Below are 20,672 nucleotides of genomic sequence, written 5' to 3' on the forward strand. Positions count from 1 at the left end.
ACGCAGTGTTGGAAGACACCCCACTAGGTGGACGGACGACATCAGACGAGTCGCAGGGAGCCGCTGGATTCAGGCGGCGCAAGACTGTGGCGTGTGGAAGTCCCTACAAGAAACCTATGTCCAGCAGTGGACGTCTATCGGTTGATGATGATGATGATGATGATGATGATGATGATGATGATGATGATGATGGTGGTGATGATGATGATGATGATGATGATGATGATGATGATGATGAATCGAACCACTTAAGAAGAATTAGGTTAGACCACCCAAGTAGTATTAAGCACTTACTAACAGCTACAAATTAATGAAAAACTGCATTAAAAAACCTCACCTAAAGAGATTTTGGTAACTTGATGCATTTTTTGGAAACTTTATGAGGACAGAAAATTGTAAGCACCTATTTAGATTAGAAAAGGATACGCGAGAAAATCAAAAGGATACCTACTCTTAGATTTCAGCTCTTTTTTTTATTCATTATTTTTTATTTATTTATGCTAATAATAAACTGATTTGCATAGATCTTACCTTATCGAAACCCTTAATGCTTTTGCCAACGATTGATGAGTTTGATATCGGAGCTAAATTGACTGACTTGAACATTGGCACTCAATCCATAAATAAAATTAACGAGAATTGAATTGGGATGATGACTATTCTAAATATATAAAAGGAAAACTGACTGACTGATTGATCTATCAATGCACAGCTTAAACTAGTTTCTATACGGATCGAGCTGAAATTTGGCATGCAGATAGTTATTATGACGTAGGCATCCGCTAAAAAAGGATTTTTGAAAATTCAATCCCTAAGGGGGTGAAAAAGGGGTTTGAAAATTATGTAGTCCACGAAGTCGCGAGCATAAGCTAGTCAAAAATAAATTATTTCTTAGGAATTACTAAATTTGTTCACCATTTTAAATTTATCGATTTAACTAAAAAAGTACACCATATTATTATTACCTATTAGGTACGTCTTCAAATGTGTATGACGTCACAACTGCGAATTTCATACAAGCTCTCTTGCTAAGCAAGCGATTTGACGTTTGATAAAAAGTCGCTGATTTGACTAGTCATCATCCCTATTGTCACCGAGTTACAGTCCGACAAGGCTCTCTTTGGCACTTGAATGACATTGACAGGGGGGCGCTGTTGGAGAACAAAGGCATAGACTATTCAAACAAGAACAAAGGGGACACTTGGCGGCAACGTTAGTTCCGATTTTCGCCACGCGCCAAGATAGCCTTGTCGCACTGTAACGACCTCCCTAGGTGCAGTTGTGAGTGCTGTGGTCAAAGTAAGTAGGCTCTGTATAGATTTGAGCCCAAAGGTAGAAAGTAATGTACATCGGCCTTTAGAATGACTTTTCGGCTTTGTAGAGCGTTGTCTCTGTCACTCATACCTATGTGACGGTTTGTCGATCTCAACGACAGAGACTGTGCTCTACAAATCCGCTACCTCTTCCTAAAGGTCGATGTATATTACTTTCTGTCGCGTACTGTACGCACTTGACGAATTTGAGTTGATCTTGGTGAGCTAACTGAGCTTATCTTTTTATTAACTAAGTACCTACCTACTCGAAAATAATATATCTCTGTGTTTAAAAAACCAAGTATGGAACTTTTTCCTTATTCGTGCGCCTCGTTTTCCTCGCAATAAGTCAATTTTTTCAATGAATTTTAATCAAGGGGCGTCGATAAGTCGGTGTAAATGTGCGATCAATTAGACTGATTATATTCTCGAGTTGATAGTAATGTTGACATTTTAGGGTTCCGTACGAAATCTTTAAGAAATACCTACTGTTAATTAATGACAATAATTGTCAAATGACCACGCCGCTGGTTAAGCAACGTACCTGGTCGGTATCTGGATGGATGACCGACTTTGGATTTCCGATTTGACCTTTGATTTTGATCACTACTCTTATCACTTCCCTTATTATAAATGCGAAAGTGTGTCAGTTTGTTTGTTGGTTTGTCTTTCAATCACGCCGTAACGGAGCAATGGATCAAGCTACCTACTTTTTATGCCGGAATATTAAAGAGTTCGATGCGTTAATTTTTCGTATGTTTTCCTTATTATAATAATAGTATCTTGCTTATTGGCCATTTAAGAAGTTCTTCTCCGTTTTTAAGTCAACGCTTATTGTTTCCCTTCCCATAAAGTAATAATTTATTAATAGGCATATGCGTAGGTAATTTGTAGATTGTCCTTCGTCAATGAACCCGGATGGTGTACAAAATAAAAATAACTGACCGTAGGTATAGGCAATCTTCCAATCTACCTAATATAAATAAACACGTAGGAATCTTATTGAACTCAACTGTTAGGAAATAGGGTCTTGGACTGTGGTAGGTAATAAAATGCAGTGATTTTTTGTATAGCGGTAGTTTATGGGGCTAGAATTCATTATTACAGAAAATAATTAGAATAGAATAGAATAATCCTTTATTTGCATAATGTGGTAATTTTCAAAAAACCATGAGTTTTATTTGTTTTTATCATGAACGTCACGCTGTATGGAAGGTGAATAATGGCGTCACAATCCGTAAACGACAATTTTTATTAATTTTTTTACATAAATAGAGTAAAGTAGGTAGGTAATTTTTTTTGACTCCAGTCACGATATTAATAATAGCAAGCTATGATAATATGATAATATCATAGCTTGTAAATCTATTTATATATATATATATATATATGTGTATATATTTATATATGTAAGGAAAAGGTGACTGACTGACTGACTGACTGACTGACTGACTAATCTATCAACGCACAGCTCAAACTACTGGACGGATCGCGCTGAAATTCGGCATGCAGATAGCTATTATGACGTAGGCGTCCGCTAAGAAAGGATTCTTCAAAATGCAACCCCTGAAGGGGTACAATAGGGGTTTGAAGTTTGTATGAAAGTCTGTCAGTTTTGAAGTGTCTATAAAGAAGTTTTGTAGTTAATATTTTTACAATTAGCAGTATGACGTCATATTTTATTAAGCTCATAATATTATGTTAAAACCTCATAGTTAAAGATCAACCCTTTAGGGTGTAAAATAGGGGTTTAAAATTTGTGTAATCCACGCGGACGAAGTCGCAGGCATAAGCTAACTAGTAGCTCAAGTTAAACCGGTCGCGAACATTATTAAATTATAATGAGCGTCGGTTTGTTTTAATTATACTTTTCTTTTTAGGTACCTACCTACTAGTAAAACTCGTATGGGACACATCTGGTTTTTACTTTTCAAAAGAAATAATATTACTCAATAAGGCCTGAAACACTCCCAACGCGGGACGGAACAGGACGACAGACAGATAGACAACAAAGAGACCCTATAAGGGTTCATTTTTTCTTTTTGAGATACGGATCCCTAAAAATACAGTTTATTGTATTGTCAGTTGTGATTTCTCGGAGTTTGCGGTGTAACGTTTCCGCCGAGCGTTCTGTTTGTTTCAGTCTGAATAGTTTGAATACTAATGACCGTGTAGGTACCTACTTAATTAAAAACCTATCGTCTAGTGTTCATTAAATAATAAGTAATAACCTGTTTGTTGTGAACACAACAACTATATAAACAAACAGATCATAGACAAGGCACTGGGTCTGTGGTCTACTCAAAAGACATTGACAGTGACAGTGATACGACATATAATGTGACAGCCTGACATTAGGCAGGAAACGGACTAACAAGCTTCAGATGAATTTTCAACACGTAACGTTAACGGACTTTTACATTACATCGATTTCAATACACAAGTTAATAAAGGAAAACTCAAGATTCCACAAACCCAATTGCGACAGCCAAGAAGAACGAAGGTTCGAAACTTACCAGCGCCTAACCAACAGCCCAAGGTACAAACATGTTGGTTGTTGAGTTAGTTTTATTAAATTAAAATACATAGTTTGATTCGTTTGTAGTTTTTCTTGTTATAATGCCTTATATCAATACCTTGTTATGAATCATCTACCTACGTACGTACCTACATAGACTTACCTACTTTCATGTTCAGATGGATAAAATGTAATGAAGACAGAGATATTACACTAATGTTGTCGAAGCTATCTGAAGTCTGCCAATCTGCACTTGGCCAGCGTGGCGGACTATGTCCTAAACCTATGACCACTTCTCACTCCGCGAGATACGGTCCGTGCTCGATGGGTTGATGCGTTCATTCATTTACAGTGCGACAAGGCTATCTTGGCGCGTGGCGAAAATCGGAACTAACGTTGTCGTCAAGTGTCCCCTTTGTCCTTGTTTGAATATTCTAAGCCTTTGTTCTCCAACAGCGCCTCCCTGTCAATGTCATTCAAGTGCCAAGAGAGCCTTGTCGCACTGTATTGTTGCAGTCTCACAGTGGGAGAGCTGAACGCCATTTTGAAGCGCGTGGAAAAGAGAACTGCCAACATGGTGGACGACGAGCCGGTGTGCGCGGGCATCCAGCGCCAGATCATAGAGTGCTACGACGGCGCCACCTCGCCCGCTGCAGGCATCCAGTGCTGGGATACCATCGGTTAGTTTCTCAACCTCAACCTATCGCCACAGTTCACACAGGTAGGAAACAAAACGTCGAGGGTTCACCTACACTGGCAGGCGTCAATATATTTCATTTGACCTCAGAATAAATACCTTTAGAAGTAGCCCTTATGTGACTCTCACTGTTAAAACGAGATAGCGAAATGAATTTAAGCTCTTATTAGAACGTGACAAAATAATTGTTTTTTTCCTTATCACCGTGGCCACTTTTTTTGTTTGTCAAAATGTATTTGTACGTGAGATGATACCTACAAACAACGTGAAGTGAGGTTATGTTGACTCAAGTATTTTAAAGAAATAATTGATTTGTTTTGTTGTTTTATTTATTTTTATTATTCATGTACCAAAAATTGTAGTTACAAAGTAATAATAAATTAAGTTACATTGGAAATGCTTATCTCTAAACAGAGATTTTGTTTTGTTGTGTTTGAAGCTATTGTACAATGGTGGGTTGCAGTATACTAGGCTACAATAGCTGAAGCTAACGTAAAATAGAAGGAATAACATTTCACAAGTAATTACCTCTGCTTGAGCGAGAGGGACTGAGGGGGCCACGCTAGTTGCATATCTGTATAGGTATATATCTGTGCATTTGACGCTAGCACTAGGTGTAGGTAGGCTATGAAACGACTAGGTCTCTGTGATTTCTCGTCACCTCCAGCCTGATATTTGACAGATATCGATTTCGCTGATCGCTTCCGTAAAATCTACCTAGATACCTAATACGTAGGAAATATGATGTGATTATTATTTTATGGCAATTAAGTAAATATAGATTTAAAACATCAATTAGCATGACATTGGATTGGTATCTTATGTAGATACCTATAATTGTTTATAGCAGTCATATTTTCTCTTTGGGCTATTAAATTGTATCCTAAATGGGGAAGTGACTAAAACACCATGTCAGACATAACCTAATGAATAATTGTAATTACAATAAATCAATTATGTAGTTTTTAATTTTTCACGGTAATATATTTATATTAAATATAATATTATTGCGTATAGGTAGCTGTGATAGCCTAGTGGTTAGGACGTCCGTCTTCTAACGGAGGTCGGGGGTTCGATCCCGGGAACGCACCTCTAACTTTTCGGAGTTATGTGCGTTTTAATTAATTAAATATCATTTGTCATCATTTAAAGGTGAAGGAAAACATCGTGAGGAAACCTGCGTGCCTGAGAGTTCTCAGTAGTGAGCCGACGATGGGCTGATCACGATGATGAATATCTAGTAAGATTCTTGTTTTTACCTATTACCGTACGATACCCTAAAAACAAAAATCGGTCAAGTGCGAGTCAGACTTCCATACGAAGGGTTCTGTACACACCAAGAAACAACACTTTAATTTTCATAGTGGCCATTTTGACTTTTTATTATTTGTTTCAATTCTCTGCCCATTAAGGTTCACGAGATACAGCTAGCTGACAGACAGACGGACGGACGGACGGAAAACCCCTACAAAAGGTTTTCACGTTTCAGGTGCGTTCACAGAATGCGTCCAAGCGGCGGGCGCGAGGAGGCTGCAGGCGCGAAACGAACGGGACGCGCTCGAGCTGGAGCGGCGAACGCGGCACGTCGCGCATGCTCGCGAACATGCTCTCAAGGACCTTAGCTGAATATAATTATAGGAGGATCCGAATACGAGAAAATCAGCCCCCCTGATTGTCAAAAAATTCTGCCCTTTGATTGGTTGATTCGCTGTTTTAATTTTTTCACAGCCAATCAAAGGGCAGCATTTGTTGACGATTACGATAACGATGAATACGTTTCTCTTACACAATTGGGGGGCTGGTCCATAGCTCTCCCTTTCATAAAAGTTCGCTGCAGAAAAAATACCTAGAATTTCGTTTAAACCATGTTGAACCTTTCAATTTAGGTATGTGTAAAACTAAATTAGCCACATATTTATCTACTAGCTTTTGCTCGCGAGTTCGTCCGCGTGGACTACACAAATTTCAAACCCCTATTTCACCCCCTTAGGAGCTGAATTTTCAAAAATCCTCTCTTAGCGGATGCCTACGTCATAATAGCTATTTATTACTTAAAATATAAGGAAGATGTGTTAGACAGGTGCGTTTTTGCTTGCATGGAAGTGGCAAATGGCCGCTGCTGGTGATGCCAGTTATAATAGGAATACCAGCCTATAACATTGTGAACATATTTTGTTTGTTCTATGAACAGATGAACAGGTCTAAATCTAATGCTATCCTTTTCTGCAAGAAGCATTATGAAAGGGATGGCAAGACGCTATCATTTTAGAGATTGAGTACAATAGAATAAGCCACTTTGTCAATCCAAATATTGCTTTTTCCATGGTTCATTGTATTTGATTATTATGGTTTCGGTTTGTGTGTTTTAAGAAATAAAAATCCAAGTTCAATAATATACCTATTTTAATTTATTTATTTATATGCGATTTTTATTTGTATACAATTTTATAAAAATAAGGCTAGGAATAAATCTAGCGGCATTCCGCGGGCAAAAATGTTGGCGCTGGAACCGTCCGTGCGGGCCCGGCCCGAGCACCACGCAGTCTCAATTGCGACGCGTCGCGCGATGAGTCACTGAAAAGGGACCCCGGATGGATTCGAAACTAGTCGGGCGTACGACTTACCACGTGAGATCACTCACGATAATTTGAACACTAAAATGGCCCCTGTACAATTAATTCAATGAATGTCATATCATCATCATGATCAATCCATCACCGGCTCACTACAGAGTCTCCTCTCAGAGTGAGAAGGGGTTTGGCCATGTGCGGATTGGTAGACTTCACACACCTATGAGAACATTATGGATAACTCTCAGGCACGCAGGTTTCCTCACGATGTTTTCCTTCACCGTTAAAGCAAGTGATATTTAATTAATTAAAACGCACATAATTCCGAAAAGTTAGATGTGCGTGTCCGGGATCGAACTCCCGACTTCCAATTAGAAAGCGGACGTCCTAACCACTAGGCTATTACAGCTTTATCACATATTGTAGCGGAATTCCGATAGATTTATTTTGAAATTTAAGGCAGTGGTCCGACCGCCGACGATCAACGAGAAACGAGTAGAACTAGAAACTATAAACGAGTTGGCGATCAGCGGGAAGCGAGTGTGTAGTTTCGATAATTTTGTCGCCGGGCTATAAGCGAGTGTGCAAGTGCGACGAGCGATTACTCGCGCCATTCGCCCGCGGTCGCGCAGTTACACGTGTTCAAGCGAGCGATCATCAATGAACGAATATCTCTGAGCGAGTTTATTATTAAAAGCTCGTCGCTCAGCGACAAAACTAGTAAAGCGAGTCGTCGCTGGCAGTGTGAACAGACAGAGAGCAACTTTTGATATATGCATCTCTTTCGTTTACACGGAATGTTTTTTTTTTTTTTTTTTTTTTAATTTTAAGTTGGCCCTTGACTGCAATCTCACCTGATGGTAAGTGATGATGCAGTCTAAGATGATAGCGGGCTAACCTGGAAGGGGTATGGCAGTTTTTATTAAACCCATACCCCTTTGTACATTTATTGTGCGTTTCTTGAGAGAAAAAATCGCCGATAGTTAGTCGTTTTCTCGCCGGCGGCGGGACCACTGCCTAAGACGGAAGGATACAGTTCAGTTAACCTTAGTCTAATTAAAGGACACTTTCTTCCTAACATCGTCAACAACAGGTTTCTTGATCAACGCGGCGAACTTCTGCACGCCACTCTCGTCCTTATCGCCAATCAGTTGTATGGGCGATTGCTTGGTGCTGCTGGCGGTCAGATGGGCGATTTTCCTTCGCAGCTCTCTGACCTGCGCCGCGCTCGCTAGTTGGGCGGCACCCCTCGACAAAACTTCTAAGCGTAACTGTTCACATTCAGATCTGGAAATAGAACCGGTCAATAGCGATGATGACTATAAGTCCCGCAAATTACTAAAGCGCGTGGTCGCCATTTTAGTGACGTCAGCACTAGACTGAAGTTTCGGTCTGATGGTATATTTTTAACCGACTTCCAAAAAGGAGGTGGTTCTCAATTCGGCCCGTTTATTTTTATTTAAATATACGTCAAATGACGTCAAAATGACGTCACTTCGATGTTAATGAGACATGGTTCCAACGCAATAGCAAGCAGGACTAATACTAGTCAAATAAGCGACTTTTATCAATGTCAAAAAGGTTAGGAGCCGCACTTCAAATGGTCCAAGACACCAGGCAGCCAGCCCTGCGCAGTGGGCTCGCACAGTTTGCCGAACCAGCGAGATAGTTCCCGCCTCTGTCGCTCGCACAAGCCTTCCAGTTGCGTTATACGTTCTTCGTAGTTTTCTGTAAAGACAAAATACGTATGACTACCCATATTATATATGCTGAAAGTGTTCGGCCACGCACTGTAAATAATACGTTTGTATGGAGAAGCGCGTAAGGAGTGTACCTTAATATTCAGACGCGAGTCAAACTACAGTATGTGACAGGTCAAGATGGCAATCGACGCGACGACGACGAATCTGACGAATTTGGTTTTTCACAATTTGTAAACTAATGTGACAAAGTAGACTTATGGCATTCAAATTTCGCCCCTAGCAATATCATCTTCACAGGTTTATATAGAAATCTTTACTAGAAAGTGTCCAGTTTAAGAAATTAGTCAAAATAATGACTAATTTGTGAGTAGCTCACGTCAAACTCATTATTTTAACAAATTTCTTAAACTGGACATTTTCAAGTAAAGATTTTTATATAAGCCTGTGAAGCTGATACTGCTAGGGGCTCAATTTGAATGCCATAAGCCTATTTTGTCGTATTAGTATAAATTTGAATTTCGCGGGCCGGACCGTGTCTTCCACCTTAATCTCTCTCTCTGTATAGCAAGAGTCGCTTCTGCGAGTGCTGCATGGTATACCTCGACTACATGGTGTACGTCGTGCTGTTCTGGTACTTCATGATACACGTTACACACCTATAAGCTCTCTATCGTAGTGTGCGGCGGCTCCCGCCTGCTGCTCCCAGATCGTCTGCTTCTCGTGCAACAACGCCTCCAACTCCGCCTGCTTGTTGGCTAGGTCGCGCCGCAACTGTCACACAATACACGTTACACACCTATAAGCTCTCTATCGTAGTGTGCGGCGGCTCCCGCCTGCTGCTCCCAGATCGTCTGCTTCTCGTGCAACAACGCCTCCAACTCCGCCTGCTTGTTGGCTAGGTCGCGCCGCAACTGTCACACAATACACGTTACACACCTATAAGCTCTCTATCGTAGTGTGCGGCGGCTCCCGCCTGCTGCTCCCAGATCGTCTGCTTCTCGTGCAACAACGCCTCCAACTCCGCCTGCTTGTTGGCTAGGTCGCGCCGCAACTGTCACACAATACACGTTACACACCTATAAGCTCTCTATCGTAGTGTGCGGCGGCTCCCGCCTGCTGCTCCCAGATCGTCTGCTTCTCGTGCAACAACGCCTCCAACTCCGCCTGCTTGTTGGCTAGGTCGCGCCGCAACTGTCACACAATACACGTTACACACCTATAAGCTCTCTATCGTAGTGTGCGGCGGCTCCCGCCTGCTGCTCCCAGATCGTCTGCTTCTCGTGCAACAACGCCTCCAACTCCGCCTGCTTGTTGGCTAGGTCGCGCCGCAACTGTCACACAATACACGTTACACACCTATAAGCTCTCTATCGTAGTGTGCGGCGGCTCCCGCCTGCTGCTCCCAGATCGTCTGCTTCTCGTGCAACAACGCCTCCAACTCCGCCTGCTTGTTGGCTAGGTCGCGCCGCAACTGTCAAACAATATACCTAATACACTAGCTGATCCCCGCGGCTTCGCCCGCGTGGTTTAGGTTTAAAAAATCCCGTGGGAACTTTTGATTTTCCAGGACAAAAAGTAACAATTCCAGCGAACGTTGTTTTCGTGTAACTTTAACTATTTACGCAGCACACGCCACGGAAGCTCACAGGTGAGACGACTTTTTCACTTTATTGCAATTTTCGAAGGGATCTCTAATTTTTTTGAAAATAAAATATAGCCTATGTCACTCAGGAATAATGTAGCTTTCTATTGGTGAAAGAATTCAATACAATTTCAAAATCGGTTCAGTAGTTCCAGAGGTTGTTACCCCCTACAAACAAACTTAAGGACATTACCTCTTTATAATATCAGTATAGACTAGTATAGATATAGATTAGATTAGTATAGATAAAGAACAAGTTTCATTTGTTTTAGGGCCTGTTTCACAACTTCCAGATAAACTTTATTTAAAGAATAAAAAGGAAACCGACCAGATTTGGGCTGTCTTGTTACAGAAAAAAAATATTGGAAAAAATCCTTTATCCATACTAATATTGTAAATGCGAAAGTGTGTCTGTCTGTCTGCTAGCTTTTCACGGCCCAACAGTGCAACCGATTTTGATGAAATTTGGTACAGACTAAGCTTACATCTCGGGGAAGGACATAGGCTACTTTTTATCCTGGAAAATTGAAGAGTTCTCAAGGGATTTTTAAAAAACCTAAATCCACGCAGACAAAGTCGTGGGCATCACCTAGTTTTATGATAAACCAAAATCACAATAAATAATTTGAATTTACAGTTGTATTTATGTTTAAATATGTTTCTATTTTTAACAGACTTTCATAAAACTTACTCTAGAATTAGTTTGTTTCATCTGTATTAGATTTTTGGCCATTTCCTGGCGTTTGTCTTCCACCTCAGCAAATAATGAATTCCCTTTTGCAGCTGGAATAAGATACAGTTTGAAGAAGTTATTTTTGTGTACAAATAATTAATTAATCTTTAATCTAAATCCATACTAATATTATAAATGCGCAAGTGTGTCTGTCTGTCTGTCTGCTAGCTTTTCACGGCTCAACCGTTCAACCGATTTTGACGAAATTTAGTACAGAGATAGCTTACACATCGGCGAAGGACATAGGCTACTCTTTATCCCGGAAAATTGAAGATTTCCCACAGGGTTTTAAAAACCTAAATCCACGCGGACGAAGTCGCGGGCATCATCTAGTAATATATAAAAGGAAAAGGTAACTGACTGATCTATCAACGCACAGCTCAAAACACTGGACAGATTGGGCTCAAATTTTGCCTGCAGTTAACTATTATGATGTAGGCATCCGTTAAGAAAGGGTTTTTGAAAATTCAAATAGGGTCAAATAGAGGTTTGAAATTTGTGTAGTCCATGCGGACTTCCATCCGTTGCACCTTTACTATATTATGATGGAAGGACAAAATAGTGAACCAACAAAAATAACACTTTCACATTTATAATATGGGTAGTAGGGTAGTAAAGAATAAAGAATAAAGGATATAAGATAAATGAAGGTGCATACCATGTGGCTGTAAGTCTGGTGAGTCAACCTGATGCAGCAATGCCCTGGCTTCAGCCAGATCAGCCAGAGCAGCTGCCTCTCGCTCACCGGCTGCATGCAGTTCCTCCCTCCTAATATCTGCTGCAGCACGAAGCTCTGACACTTCTGTTACCAGTTCCTCAACTTTTAGCTGTGAAAGAAGATAGATGATGAATATGGATAGTATTTAATAGATGACTAGCCTATGCTGCCGCCTTTGTTTGCATGGACAACACAAATGTCGAACCCCTATTTAACGCCTTTAAGAGTTGAATTTTCAAAAATACTTTCTAAGCAGATCTGCATCATAATAGCTAATCTGCATTCAAAATTTTATTTAGCCTGCTCCGTCGAGTAGTTAAAGCTGTGTGTTGATAGATCAGTCAGTTAGTCAGTTAGTGTTTCCTTTTATATATATAGACCAGATGATGCCTACTTCTCTTTTTGCATGGCTATATATTTTTAAAACCCAAAGGGAACTCTTTTTTAGGTCTATAATATTGTAGCCTATGTCTGTACCTAACTTAACCCACTGACCTAAAAAACTGAAATTTCGCAGATATTCACTTTATAATGAAGACAAGGAATAAGGCTGGATTCACCAAAATTCCCAAAGGGACCGAATCCGCCAGCGGTCGCTACAGCATACCTGCCAGGACCCAATTTCTGCGCGGGCCTCCTCAAGAGATTGTTTCATCGCATTTGCTTCCGACGTAACCGTTAACAAGACTGTCCGGACTTCATCCAACTCCGAATTATCACGCACTGGCGACTCTCGCGCTATCACTTCTTGCTCCTCTCTTAACCGCTTGTTTTCCACCTCTAACTTCTTAATTTCTTTCACATGCTGTTCAGTTAAGTCTAACCGTTCTTGCCTTAAAGCTGAAATATCTTCTTGAAGCGCAGAAATACGGGAATTGAACTCATTCCTTCGCCTTTGTTCGTCCGCCTGACAACTTTCTAACTCAGCAGTCAAGTGGCTCTGGACGTCCAAGGCTGTTTGGTAACTTCGCCTTGTGTCGTGGAGCTCCTGTTTTATTGCATCGTAGGTGCTCGTCAAGTTCTCATACTGTTTACGCAGCAAATAATACTTTTCACTGATTTCACCACCTGTTAGGTCTTCCGCCTCTGTTATTGTCGTTTTATTGCTGATTGTTGAATAATCCATGATTGTTTAGGCTAGTTTGTACAATAAAAGTAATAAAAATATTAAAATTTATTATTGTTAAAACATTATTGAGTTTCAAAAATGCAAAACTTTTCAAATCAAAAATCGAAAAAACGGTTGCAACTTCCAATGCCAAAGCCAGGGGGGTGTCACTCTCATATTAGCTTGTTCTCAGGTTGCTACAAGCGCCATCTTACAGACAGCAGAAAAATGTAAATTATTTTTTGTTCAATCGCTCAATAGATGGCGCTAAAGAATCAATAGTTTGTGGCATGTTTGTACTTTGTGGTCTTTCACATGTCAAAAGTATTGTTTGCAGTTTGCTTCAATTTCAAAACTTGTGCATAACGACTTACTGATTTCTATAGATTTATTTCACAACTTGGCTATTTTATTGGACTTTTGATATCTGTTATAATTATTCGACCCTGGCTTCCCCCACAGAGTACATTATATATACTGCTTCCCCTTCTGGATCTTGATGGTGGTGTGAAACGTTCGACTTGGCTTTGTTTTACTGGATTTTACGTTTGCATATCGGAATTGGATTTTGTGTAGATAATGTCGTTAAATAAATATTGGAAATGTTATTTTGGATGCGAATACCATGGTACGTAACAGTTTAGTGTACAACTCACTACCGCATATTTGCTAGATCCCAGCTTTAAGTGCTCTCTGACAAAAGGAGGTTGGCAGTCTAGCTATTTAATTTGGTCGTTTCTCGCATAGATATTAGATAATATACTAATGTTTCTCGCAAGCCTAACGGCGGTTACACAGTCATCCGATCCGAGTCCGAGAAAATACGTTCCTTTTTGCTTTGTATGGTAGATGGTAGCTTATGATATATTATTATGTCGTGTAGATAATCGCTGGTATTCTCACGGATGACGGATATAACTCGGATGGCGAAAGTGCAGTGCGTAATCGCCGTAAGCCATAGCGTCATGATTCCTGTCCACTCCCTGCTGTGCAACCAAAATTCAGCTTAGTTAGTTAAAGTTTATTTTATTTATTTTATTTTGTTTATTTGAAAGTAATCAACAGCGTAAATACATAATTATTATTTAAATTTAAATCTAGGTATAACAGAAGGCCAAAAGAGATTACTTAAAATTATAATTAAACTATTTTAACAGAATAGAGTTAGAATAAATGTAGGTATATACAATAATAAAATAAAATTACAACAGTGTGTGTATGATTGTATGTGTGTGTGTATGCGTGTGAGAGTGTGTGCTTATGAGTATGTGTGAGCGTGTGTGCATGTGTGTGTGTGTGTAAATGGGAGTGTATGATTGCATGCATATTTAGATGTTAGCTACTTTTTTTTGTTTTACGATGATAGTTTCTTAATTCCTTTTTAAATTTATTGTTTGATAGGTAAAATAAGTCAAACTCAGCGAACTGATTGTTATAAGTACGTACCAAGCGTGGAATTATAGAATTTCGCGCATAATTTGAGTTAGATTTGGGAACATTTAGAAGGCGCGTGTGACGCGTTCTTGAAGGTTGAGCATTAAATGAAAAGGCTGAGAGTAAGCTAGGACAATCGATTGAGCCGGTTAAAATTGCTTGCAGTAACAACATATCACATTGTTCCCTTCTATGTTCCAGTGAGCCGATACCGTAGTGAGTACACGCTTCCTCATAACTATTAAATTTTTTAAAGTCTTTAAAAGCTAAGTATTTAAGAAACTGCCTCTGTATGGTTTCAAGCCTATGGGCATATATTATGTATTGAGGCGACCAGATATTACACGCATATTCTAGAATACTCCGGACATACGCGAAGTAAAGTGTTTTTATGCATTCCACATTACTAAAAGTACGGGTTACCCGTTTGATGAAACCCAATTGTTTGTAAGTTATAATAGATACTTAATTGATTAACACCTAATCATTGTCTTACAGGCATTTTGCATCGTTTTCCCAATCCTGATCACGATGATCATAGATTTATTTTGTGGATGAATGTTTTGGACTCAGAAACGCAAAAAAGGTGCAGGAAATACATTTACAACACTTTGAGATTATGTGACGAACATTTTGAACTATGTTATCGTGTTCCTAGTGGAAAACTAACGCGGAATGCATTTCCAACTTTGAAACTTGGTAAGTACCAGAAAGTCCCAAATACAATAATGAAATAAGATTTTGCTATTGTATATAAAAATAATATTGTACGCAAAGATTATAATATCTATACTAATATTATAAAGAGGTTGAGCGTGTAAGTTTGTAGGGGGTAATCTCTGGAACTACTAAACCGATTTTAAAAATTCTTTCACCAATAGAAAGCTACATTATTCCTGAGTGACATAGGCATAATTTTATTTCAAAAAATTAGATATCCCTACCAAAATTACCTATGCGACGCTGGGATGGGCTAGTTGTATATATAATGTGAATTGTAATGCAACTGTAAGACTGTTGTAACCTTTATATTGCCATAAATTGCAGCTTTTCGCCAGGCACCAAACCTACCATTACTTCAAGATGAATCAATTTTGAGCCAATCTTCTGCACAGAATACTGACAACTCAGCAAATGTATCAAGTAAGTTTTTGTTAAAATAATAATTTATTGTGTGTCAAATATTGTTAAAGGAAGTAAATTCAGGATGAAGAAATATTTTTTAAAACATAAATCCTAGCAGACAAAGTTAAAACTAGTAAAGGAATAAGCTAGTCCTGTATAATAAGTGAATAATGGACCCTGTTTTACTTTTTCTTAAAAATAATAGGTATTTGTGGTATGTTAGCTGAATAAATATTTTGTTTTTAGCTTTACTTGAAACCACTCAGCCACTTCTGCAAAGTGAAGAGCTAATTCAGTTGATACAGGCAGAAGTTCCATGCACAACAAAAGATTTGCCTTTAGATGTTTCCATGAATGTAACAGAACCTATTATGGTTACATCCGAAGACATAACTCAGTCCACTGGTAAGATTGGTATACAGTTTTGAATGCTTGTTTGTTTTGTTTTATTAGTATTTTTACTTAACTTAATGGAGGCTGATCTCAATAGTAATTAGCCACTATACAGGAGATATTATAGTGCACTATGTTCACAAATACAGGTGTACTCTATTCCCTCAACCTCAAAGTCCGATGAGATAGCTAGTAGCCTGAACATAAACCTGTTATTTAGGTATTGTTCAAGCTCATCTAAAAGTTTTTGTTTTATATAATTTCAGGTATGTACAAGGCTTCTTCTGCTGGACACAAGGGGCACAGGATTGTGAATCCTTGCAAGAAACCTACGTCCAGCTATCGTCAATCGCTTGAGATGCCAAAGACAATAACGGACAATGCGTATTATAATAAAATTCAAAGGAAAGTTTATAAAATCGAGCAAAAACTCAAAAAGTTGAGTGAAAAGTATAAAACCCAAACTAAGAAAATTAAATGTGCAAGGAATTTATCTCATTCGAAACAGTTCATTAAATTAATTGAAACTTTCCCGGAGCCCATGAAAATTTTTACCAAAATGCAAATGAAGGGAAAATTTAAAGCAAGAGGCAGGAGATACACTATAGAGGAAAAAGCATTTTCTTTGTCAATTTTAAAACAAGGTGCCAAAGCTTATAATTTTTTGAAGAAAAGATTTGTTTTGCCATCCAAACGGAGCCTTCAAAAATTACTAAGCCGTATTCCTTTAGAGCCAGGAATAAATGAAAATGTATTTCAGCATTTAAAAAAAGCAGTCAAAGGCTTACCTGTTGAAAAGAGGCTTTGCACTTTGATTTTTGACGAAGTGGCCTTAGAACCAGGCCTTTATTTCAATAAAGGCCAAATAAGTGGTTTTGAAGATTTTGGTTTCAAAAACTCTAGACAGATCGCTGACCATGCATTAGTCTTTATGGTAAAAAGTGTTAAGGGCAAATTTAAGCAACCTATATGCTACACTTTCTGTAGAAGCTCTACTAAAAAAGAAGATTTAAAACATTTAGTAAAATTAGTCACACAGAAAATAAACGAGACTGGTTTAAAAATAATTGCAACCGTTTGCGACCAAGCACAAACAAATGTAGGGGCAATTAAAAGCTTGCAAGAAGACACAAAGCGAGAGTATTTAAGAAAAGGGTTAGAATACCACTCTCATGGTTTTGAAATTGCAAATAATAAAATTTTTCCTCTATTTGACACTCCACATCTTATAAAAGGTGTACGAAATAATCTTTTAAAAAAAGATGCAATGTTCCTTCAAAATGGCAAAGAAAATATTGCTAAATGGGAACATTTAAATTTGCTTTTAAGTGAAGACGTTGGAGATCATGAACTAAGACTCTGTAATAAATTAACAGAAACCCACATTAGTCAAGCAAAACTACCCAAAATGAAAGTAAAATACGCTGTGGAAGTGTTCAGCCAGAGAGTGTCATCTGCCATGAGATTTTTAGCACGTAAGTATTAATTTTTTAGGCTTCCGTACCTCAAAAGGAAAAACGGAACCCTTATAGGATCACTTTGTTGTCTGTCTGTCTGTCTGTCAAGAAATTTACAGTGTACTTCCCGTTGACCTAGAATCATGAAATTTGGCAGGTAGGTAGGTCTTATAGCAGACATTCGGGGAAAAAGCTGAAAACCGTGAATTTGTGGTTACATCACACAAAAAAATTAAACTGTGGTCATGAACTAATAATAAGTATTTTCAATTTACCTAGGATAACAAGTGGGGTATCATATGAGAGGTCTTTACCTGTACATTCTAAAACTGATTTTTATTTATTTTTATGCATCATAGTTTTTGAATTATCGTGCAAAATGTCGAAAAAATACGACTGTTGTATGGAACCCTCGTTGCGCGAGCCTGACTCGCACATGGCCGGTTTTTATCAATCTTAATATTATTTTAATTCAAAGTTCTAATGAAAATATGAAAGTTTAATCACTACAAAATCAGTTTTTATCTTTGCCCAGGTATAATGATAGATGATGTGTACATGCCACAAGATTATTTATATTCCATGTTATTATTAATCAGCCAATTATGCAACACAAGTCATACTTGAAAAATATCCAAAACTTTAACAATTGCTAACAATTAATAGCAATTTTTTTTCAGGTCACAAAATATTACCGGCAGAGTGTCAAGACACAGCTGACTTCTTGTTACTTATTGACAAATTATTTGACTCCTTCAATGGAAGCACTTATTCCGGGACACCTAAGGAGCTGAAAGGGTGTCTTAAATGCAGTTCTCCCCATGTAAAGTTTTGGGCTGAAGTTTTACCAATTTTAAAAAACATAAAATACAAATCTACGAAAAAGAATAAGGATGGTACTGAACAAACTAAATATGAAAAGGTACCGTCTACAGTGAACTGGGCGAGCAATATTGAAGCGTTCATGGAAATGTGGGAGGTGCTCAAAAAAGATCATCAAGTGTCCAGTATACTTACTAGGAATTTTAACCAAGACCCATTAGAAAATTTCTTTAGCAGTGTCCGTAGTAATGGTGTCCGAAATATTAACCCAACTTGTGCTCAATTTACTAATGCCTACAAAACACTGTTAGTGAATAATCTAAATTCACCACATTCTGCGAACGCCAATTGTGAAGCTGATAATAATAAATGCTTACTAAAATCATTGACAGACCTTTTAAAATCAGAGGATCTTCAGGCAAATGTGGAAAATGTTACAATTAACATTGACAATTTTATAGAAAATTTAAATAACACAACTTGTAGAGACATCCAAGATGAAAAAATTATACACAAAGAGACAAAACGGTATGTTGCAGGGTACATAATACAAAAATGTCAAAAAAAAATATTTCAAAACTGTCAGACTTGCAAAAGTAATTTGTTTAATAATGAAATAGATCCTGCGACATACACATATTTTAGAGATTACACAAAAAAATCTTTAGTGTATGCTAAAGATGACTTCATTAATATTAGTAACCAAATATATGAAATAATCATATCATGTTTAAAAGATTCGCCTCAAGAAAAACAATTAAAAGAAAAAATCACTAGCTTGATATATATAGACGTTAATTTTAACATCTTAACTTGCGAAACTCACAAGAATCTTATTATAAAAAGTATAGTTAATATCTCTATTAACATTATTGTACACAGTTGGTGTAAGTGTATTAATCAGTTGCTAAAAGGCAAAATGATTAATTTTGATAAAAACGATTCTGTTAAAGCACAGGCTAGGTCATATTATACTAGAAGATGCAAGAAATAAAATTATGTAAAACCCTATTTATTTTTCTTTTAATCAATAATTTCTATCCTTTTCCCAGGACGGCAGTTGGCGCCAGTTTCCCTCGAATTTGAACCAGACTATAGTTGAAGACATGTGAAGACCCAGTATCCATCAAAGTGGAAATGGAGATGCGTTTAGCTGACACCAGCAGATTATTGATTGATGTGTTAATTTTATAATAATATTTTCTTTTCATAAATGGATTGGTCAGCTAAACACGTCTCCATGTCTACTTTGATTGATACTCGTCCGAAGTCTGGTTCAAATTGAGGGAACTGGCGCCAAGCCGCGATCCAGAAAAAAATGAAATTATACAGCGCCATCTATTGCATTATTATTGTTATTGTACTACTAGCGACATCTCTGAGGCAGCGGAGTAAGCTTGGTTCCCTTTTCCAGTTACGTAGTATGAGTTGCTTATCTATACCCATATTAGTATATTATCTATGGCCAAAGCAAACTGACACCACAGAGTACTTTTTACATGACACCCTTGACCCTATATACATCCTACTCTATGACTGACACCACCGACCACAACCATAGGCCGATGACAGACGCTTGTGGCAATCTACAAACACCAAACATCGGCAAATATCGGCTTTGTTGTGTTGTAGCAATTTTGCGGAGTCAACCATCTGTACCTTTATGTATTCTGATTTGTGGCTATAGTTTGGCTTGCAACCAATCTGAATCCCACTATATGGTTATGCTATCAACAGACGATCCAACTTTATTGGTGCTGAATGCCAACCGATTACCGACATCTGGTCGTATCGACCATAAGCAATAATTTTGGTTTGTCTGTGAAAACAAAATTAATTATTCATCTGTGACCATCTGTCATTGACAGTTAACTGCATTTCGGGCAGTGGTGCCATCTTAATTTATTTTACCCTAGATTTAGCGTAAAATAAACCAGTAAGTTAATTTTTAGAGTAGATTTTGGGAATAACAATTTAGGTACTAAAATATGTTGTGTTAAAATTAAAACTAATTATCATCATCATCATCGCGTGCCTTCTTCAAAACGAAGTTTGGAGGTCATCATGCGAAAATTATAATAATAATCATTATCATCATTTTAAACTAATTATAAATTAATTAAAATCTAAATTATAAGGGTTGTGATTTTTTTGTGAAATACATGACCTGTGTTTTTAATTCAACGTAATTTTTCACTTTCAGCATTCACCAGACAGTTTTTTTAATTATATTTTTTTTAAAATATATAACTGACTAGCTGATGCCCGCGACTTCGTCCCCGTGTAATTAGGTTTTTTAAAAATCCAGTGGGAGCTCTTTGATTTTCCGGGGTAAAAATTAGCCTATGTCACTCTCCAGGTCTTTATCTATACCCATGCAAAAAATCACGACAATCCGTTACACCGTTGCGCTGTGATTAAAGGACAAACCAACCAACC

The 20,672-nt window shown here is 38.1% G+C and overlaps 3 protein-coding genes across 7 annotated transcripts in view; 1 reads left to right on the plus strand and 2 right to left on the minus strand.

The window, feature by feature from the left end:
- The window catches only part of LOC117982116 (uncharacterized), a 19,056-nt gene extending 12,120 nt beyond the window's left edge, over nt 1–6,936 (plus strand). For all 5 annotated transcript variants that reach the window (XM_069498818.1, XM_069498820.1, XM_069498819.1 and 2 more), the window contains 2 exons: nt 4,348–4,511; nt 6,018–6,936. In XM_069498818.1, the coding sequence (XP_069354919.1) occupies nt 4,348–4,511; nt 6,018–6,154 (301 nt within the window). In that variant the 3' untranslated portion in view covers nt 6,155–6,936. The remainder of the gene's footprint in view (nt 1–4,347; nt 4,512–6,017) is intronic.
- The window catches only part of LOC117982155 (tubulin alpha chain-like), a 205,313-nt gene that overhangs the window by 52,288 nt on the left and 132,353 nt on the right, over nt 1–20,672 (minus strand). The window lies entirely within an intron of this gene.
- Spindly (spindle apparatus coiled-coil protein 1 spindly) lies at nt 8,044–13,129 on the minus strand. The gene is made up of 6 exons (XM_034968406.2): nt 12,502–13,129; nt 11,835–12,003; nt 11,135–11,226; nt 10,158–10,272; nt 8,694–8,826; nt 8,044–8,385 (listed from the first exon to the last, which is right to left on the minus strand). Exons 1-6 carry the CDS (start codon nt 13,018–13,020, stop codon nt 8,151–8,153), a joined length of 1,263 nt encoding a protein of 420 aa, XP_034824297.1. The 5' UTR covers nt 13,021–13,129; the 3' UTR covers nt 8,044–8,150.

This window comes from Maniola hyperantus, chromosome 5, assembly GCF_902806685.2.
Source record: "Maniola hyperantus chromosome 5, iAphHyp1.2, whole genome shotgun sequence".
Classification (NCBI taxonomy): domain Eukaryota; kingdom Metazoa; phylum Arthropoda; class Insecta; order Lepidoptera; family Nymphalidae; genus Maniola; species Maniola hyperantus.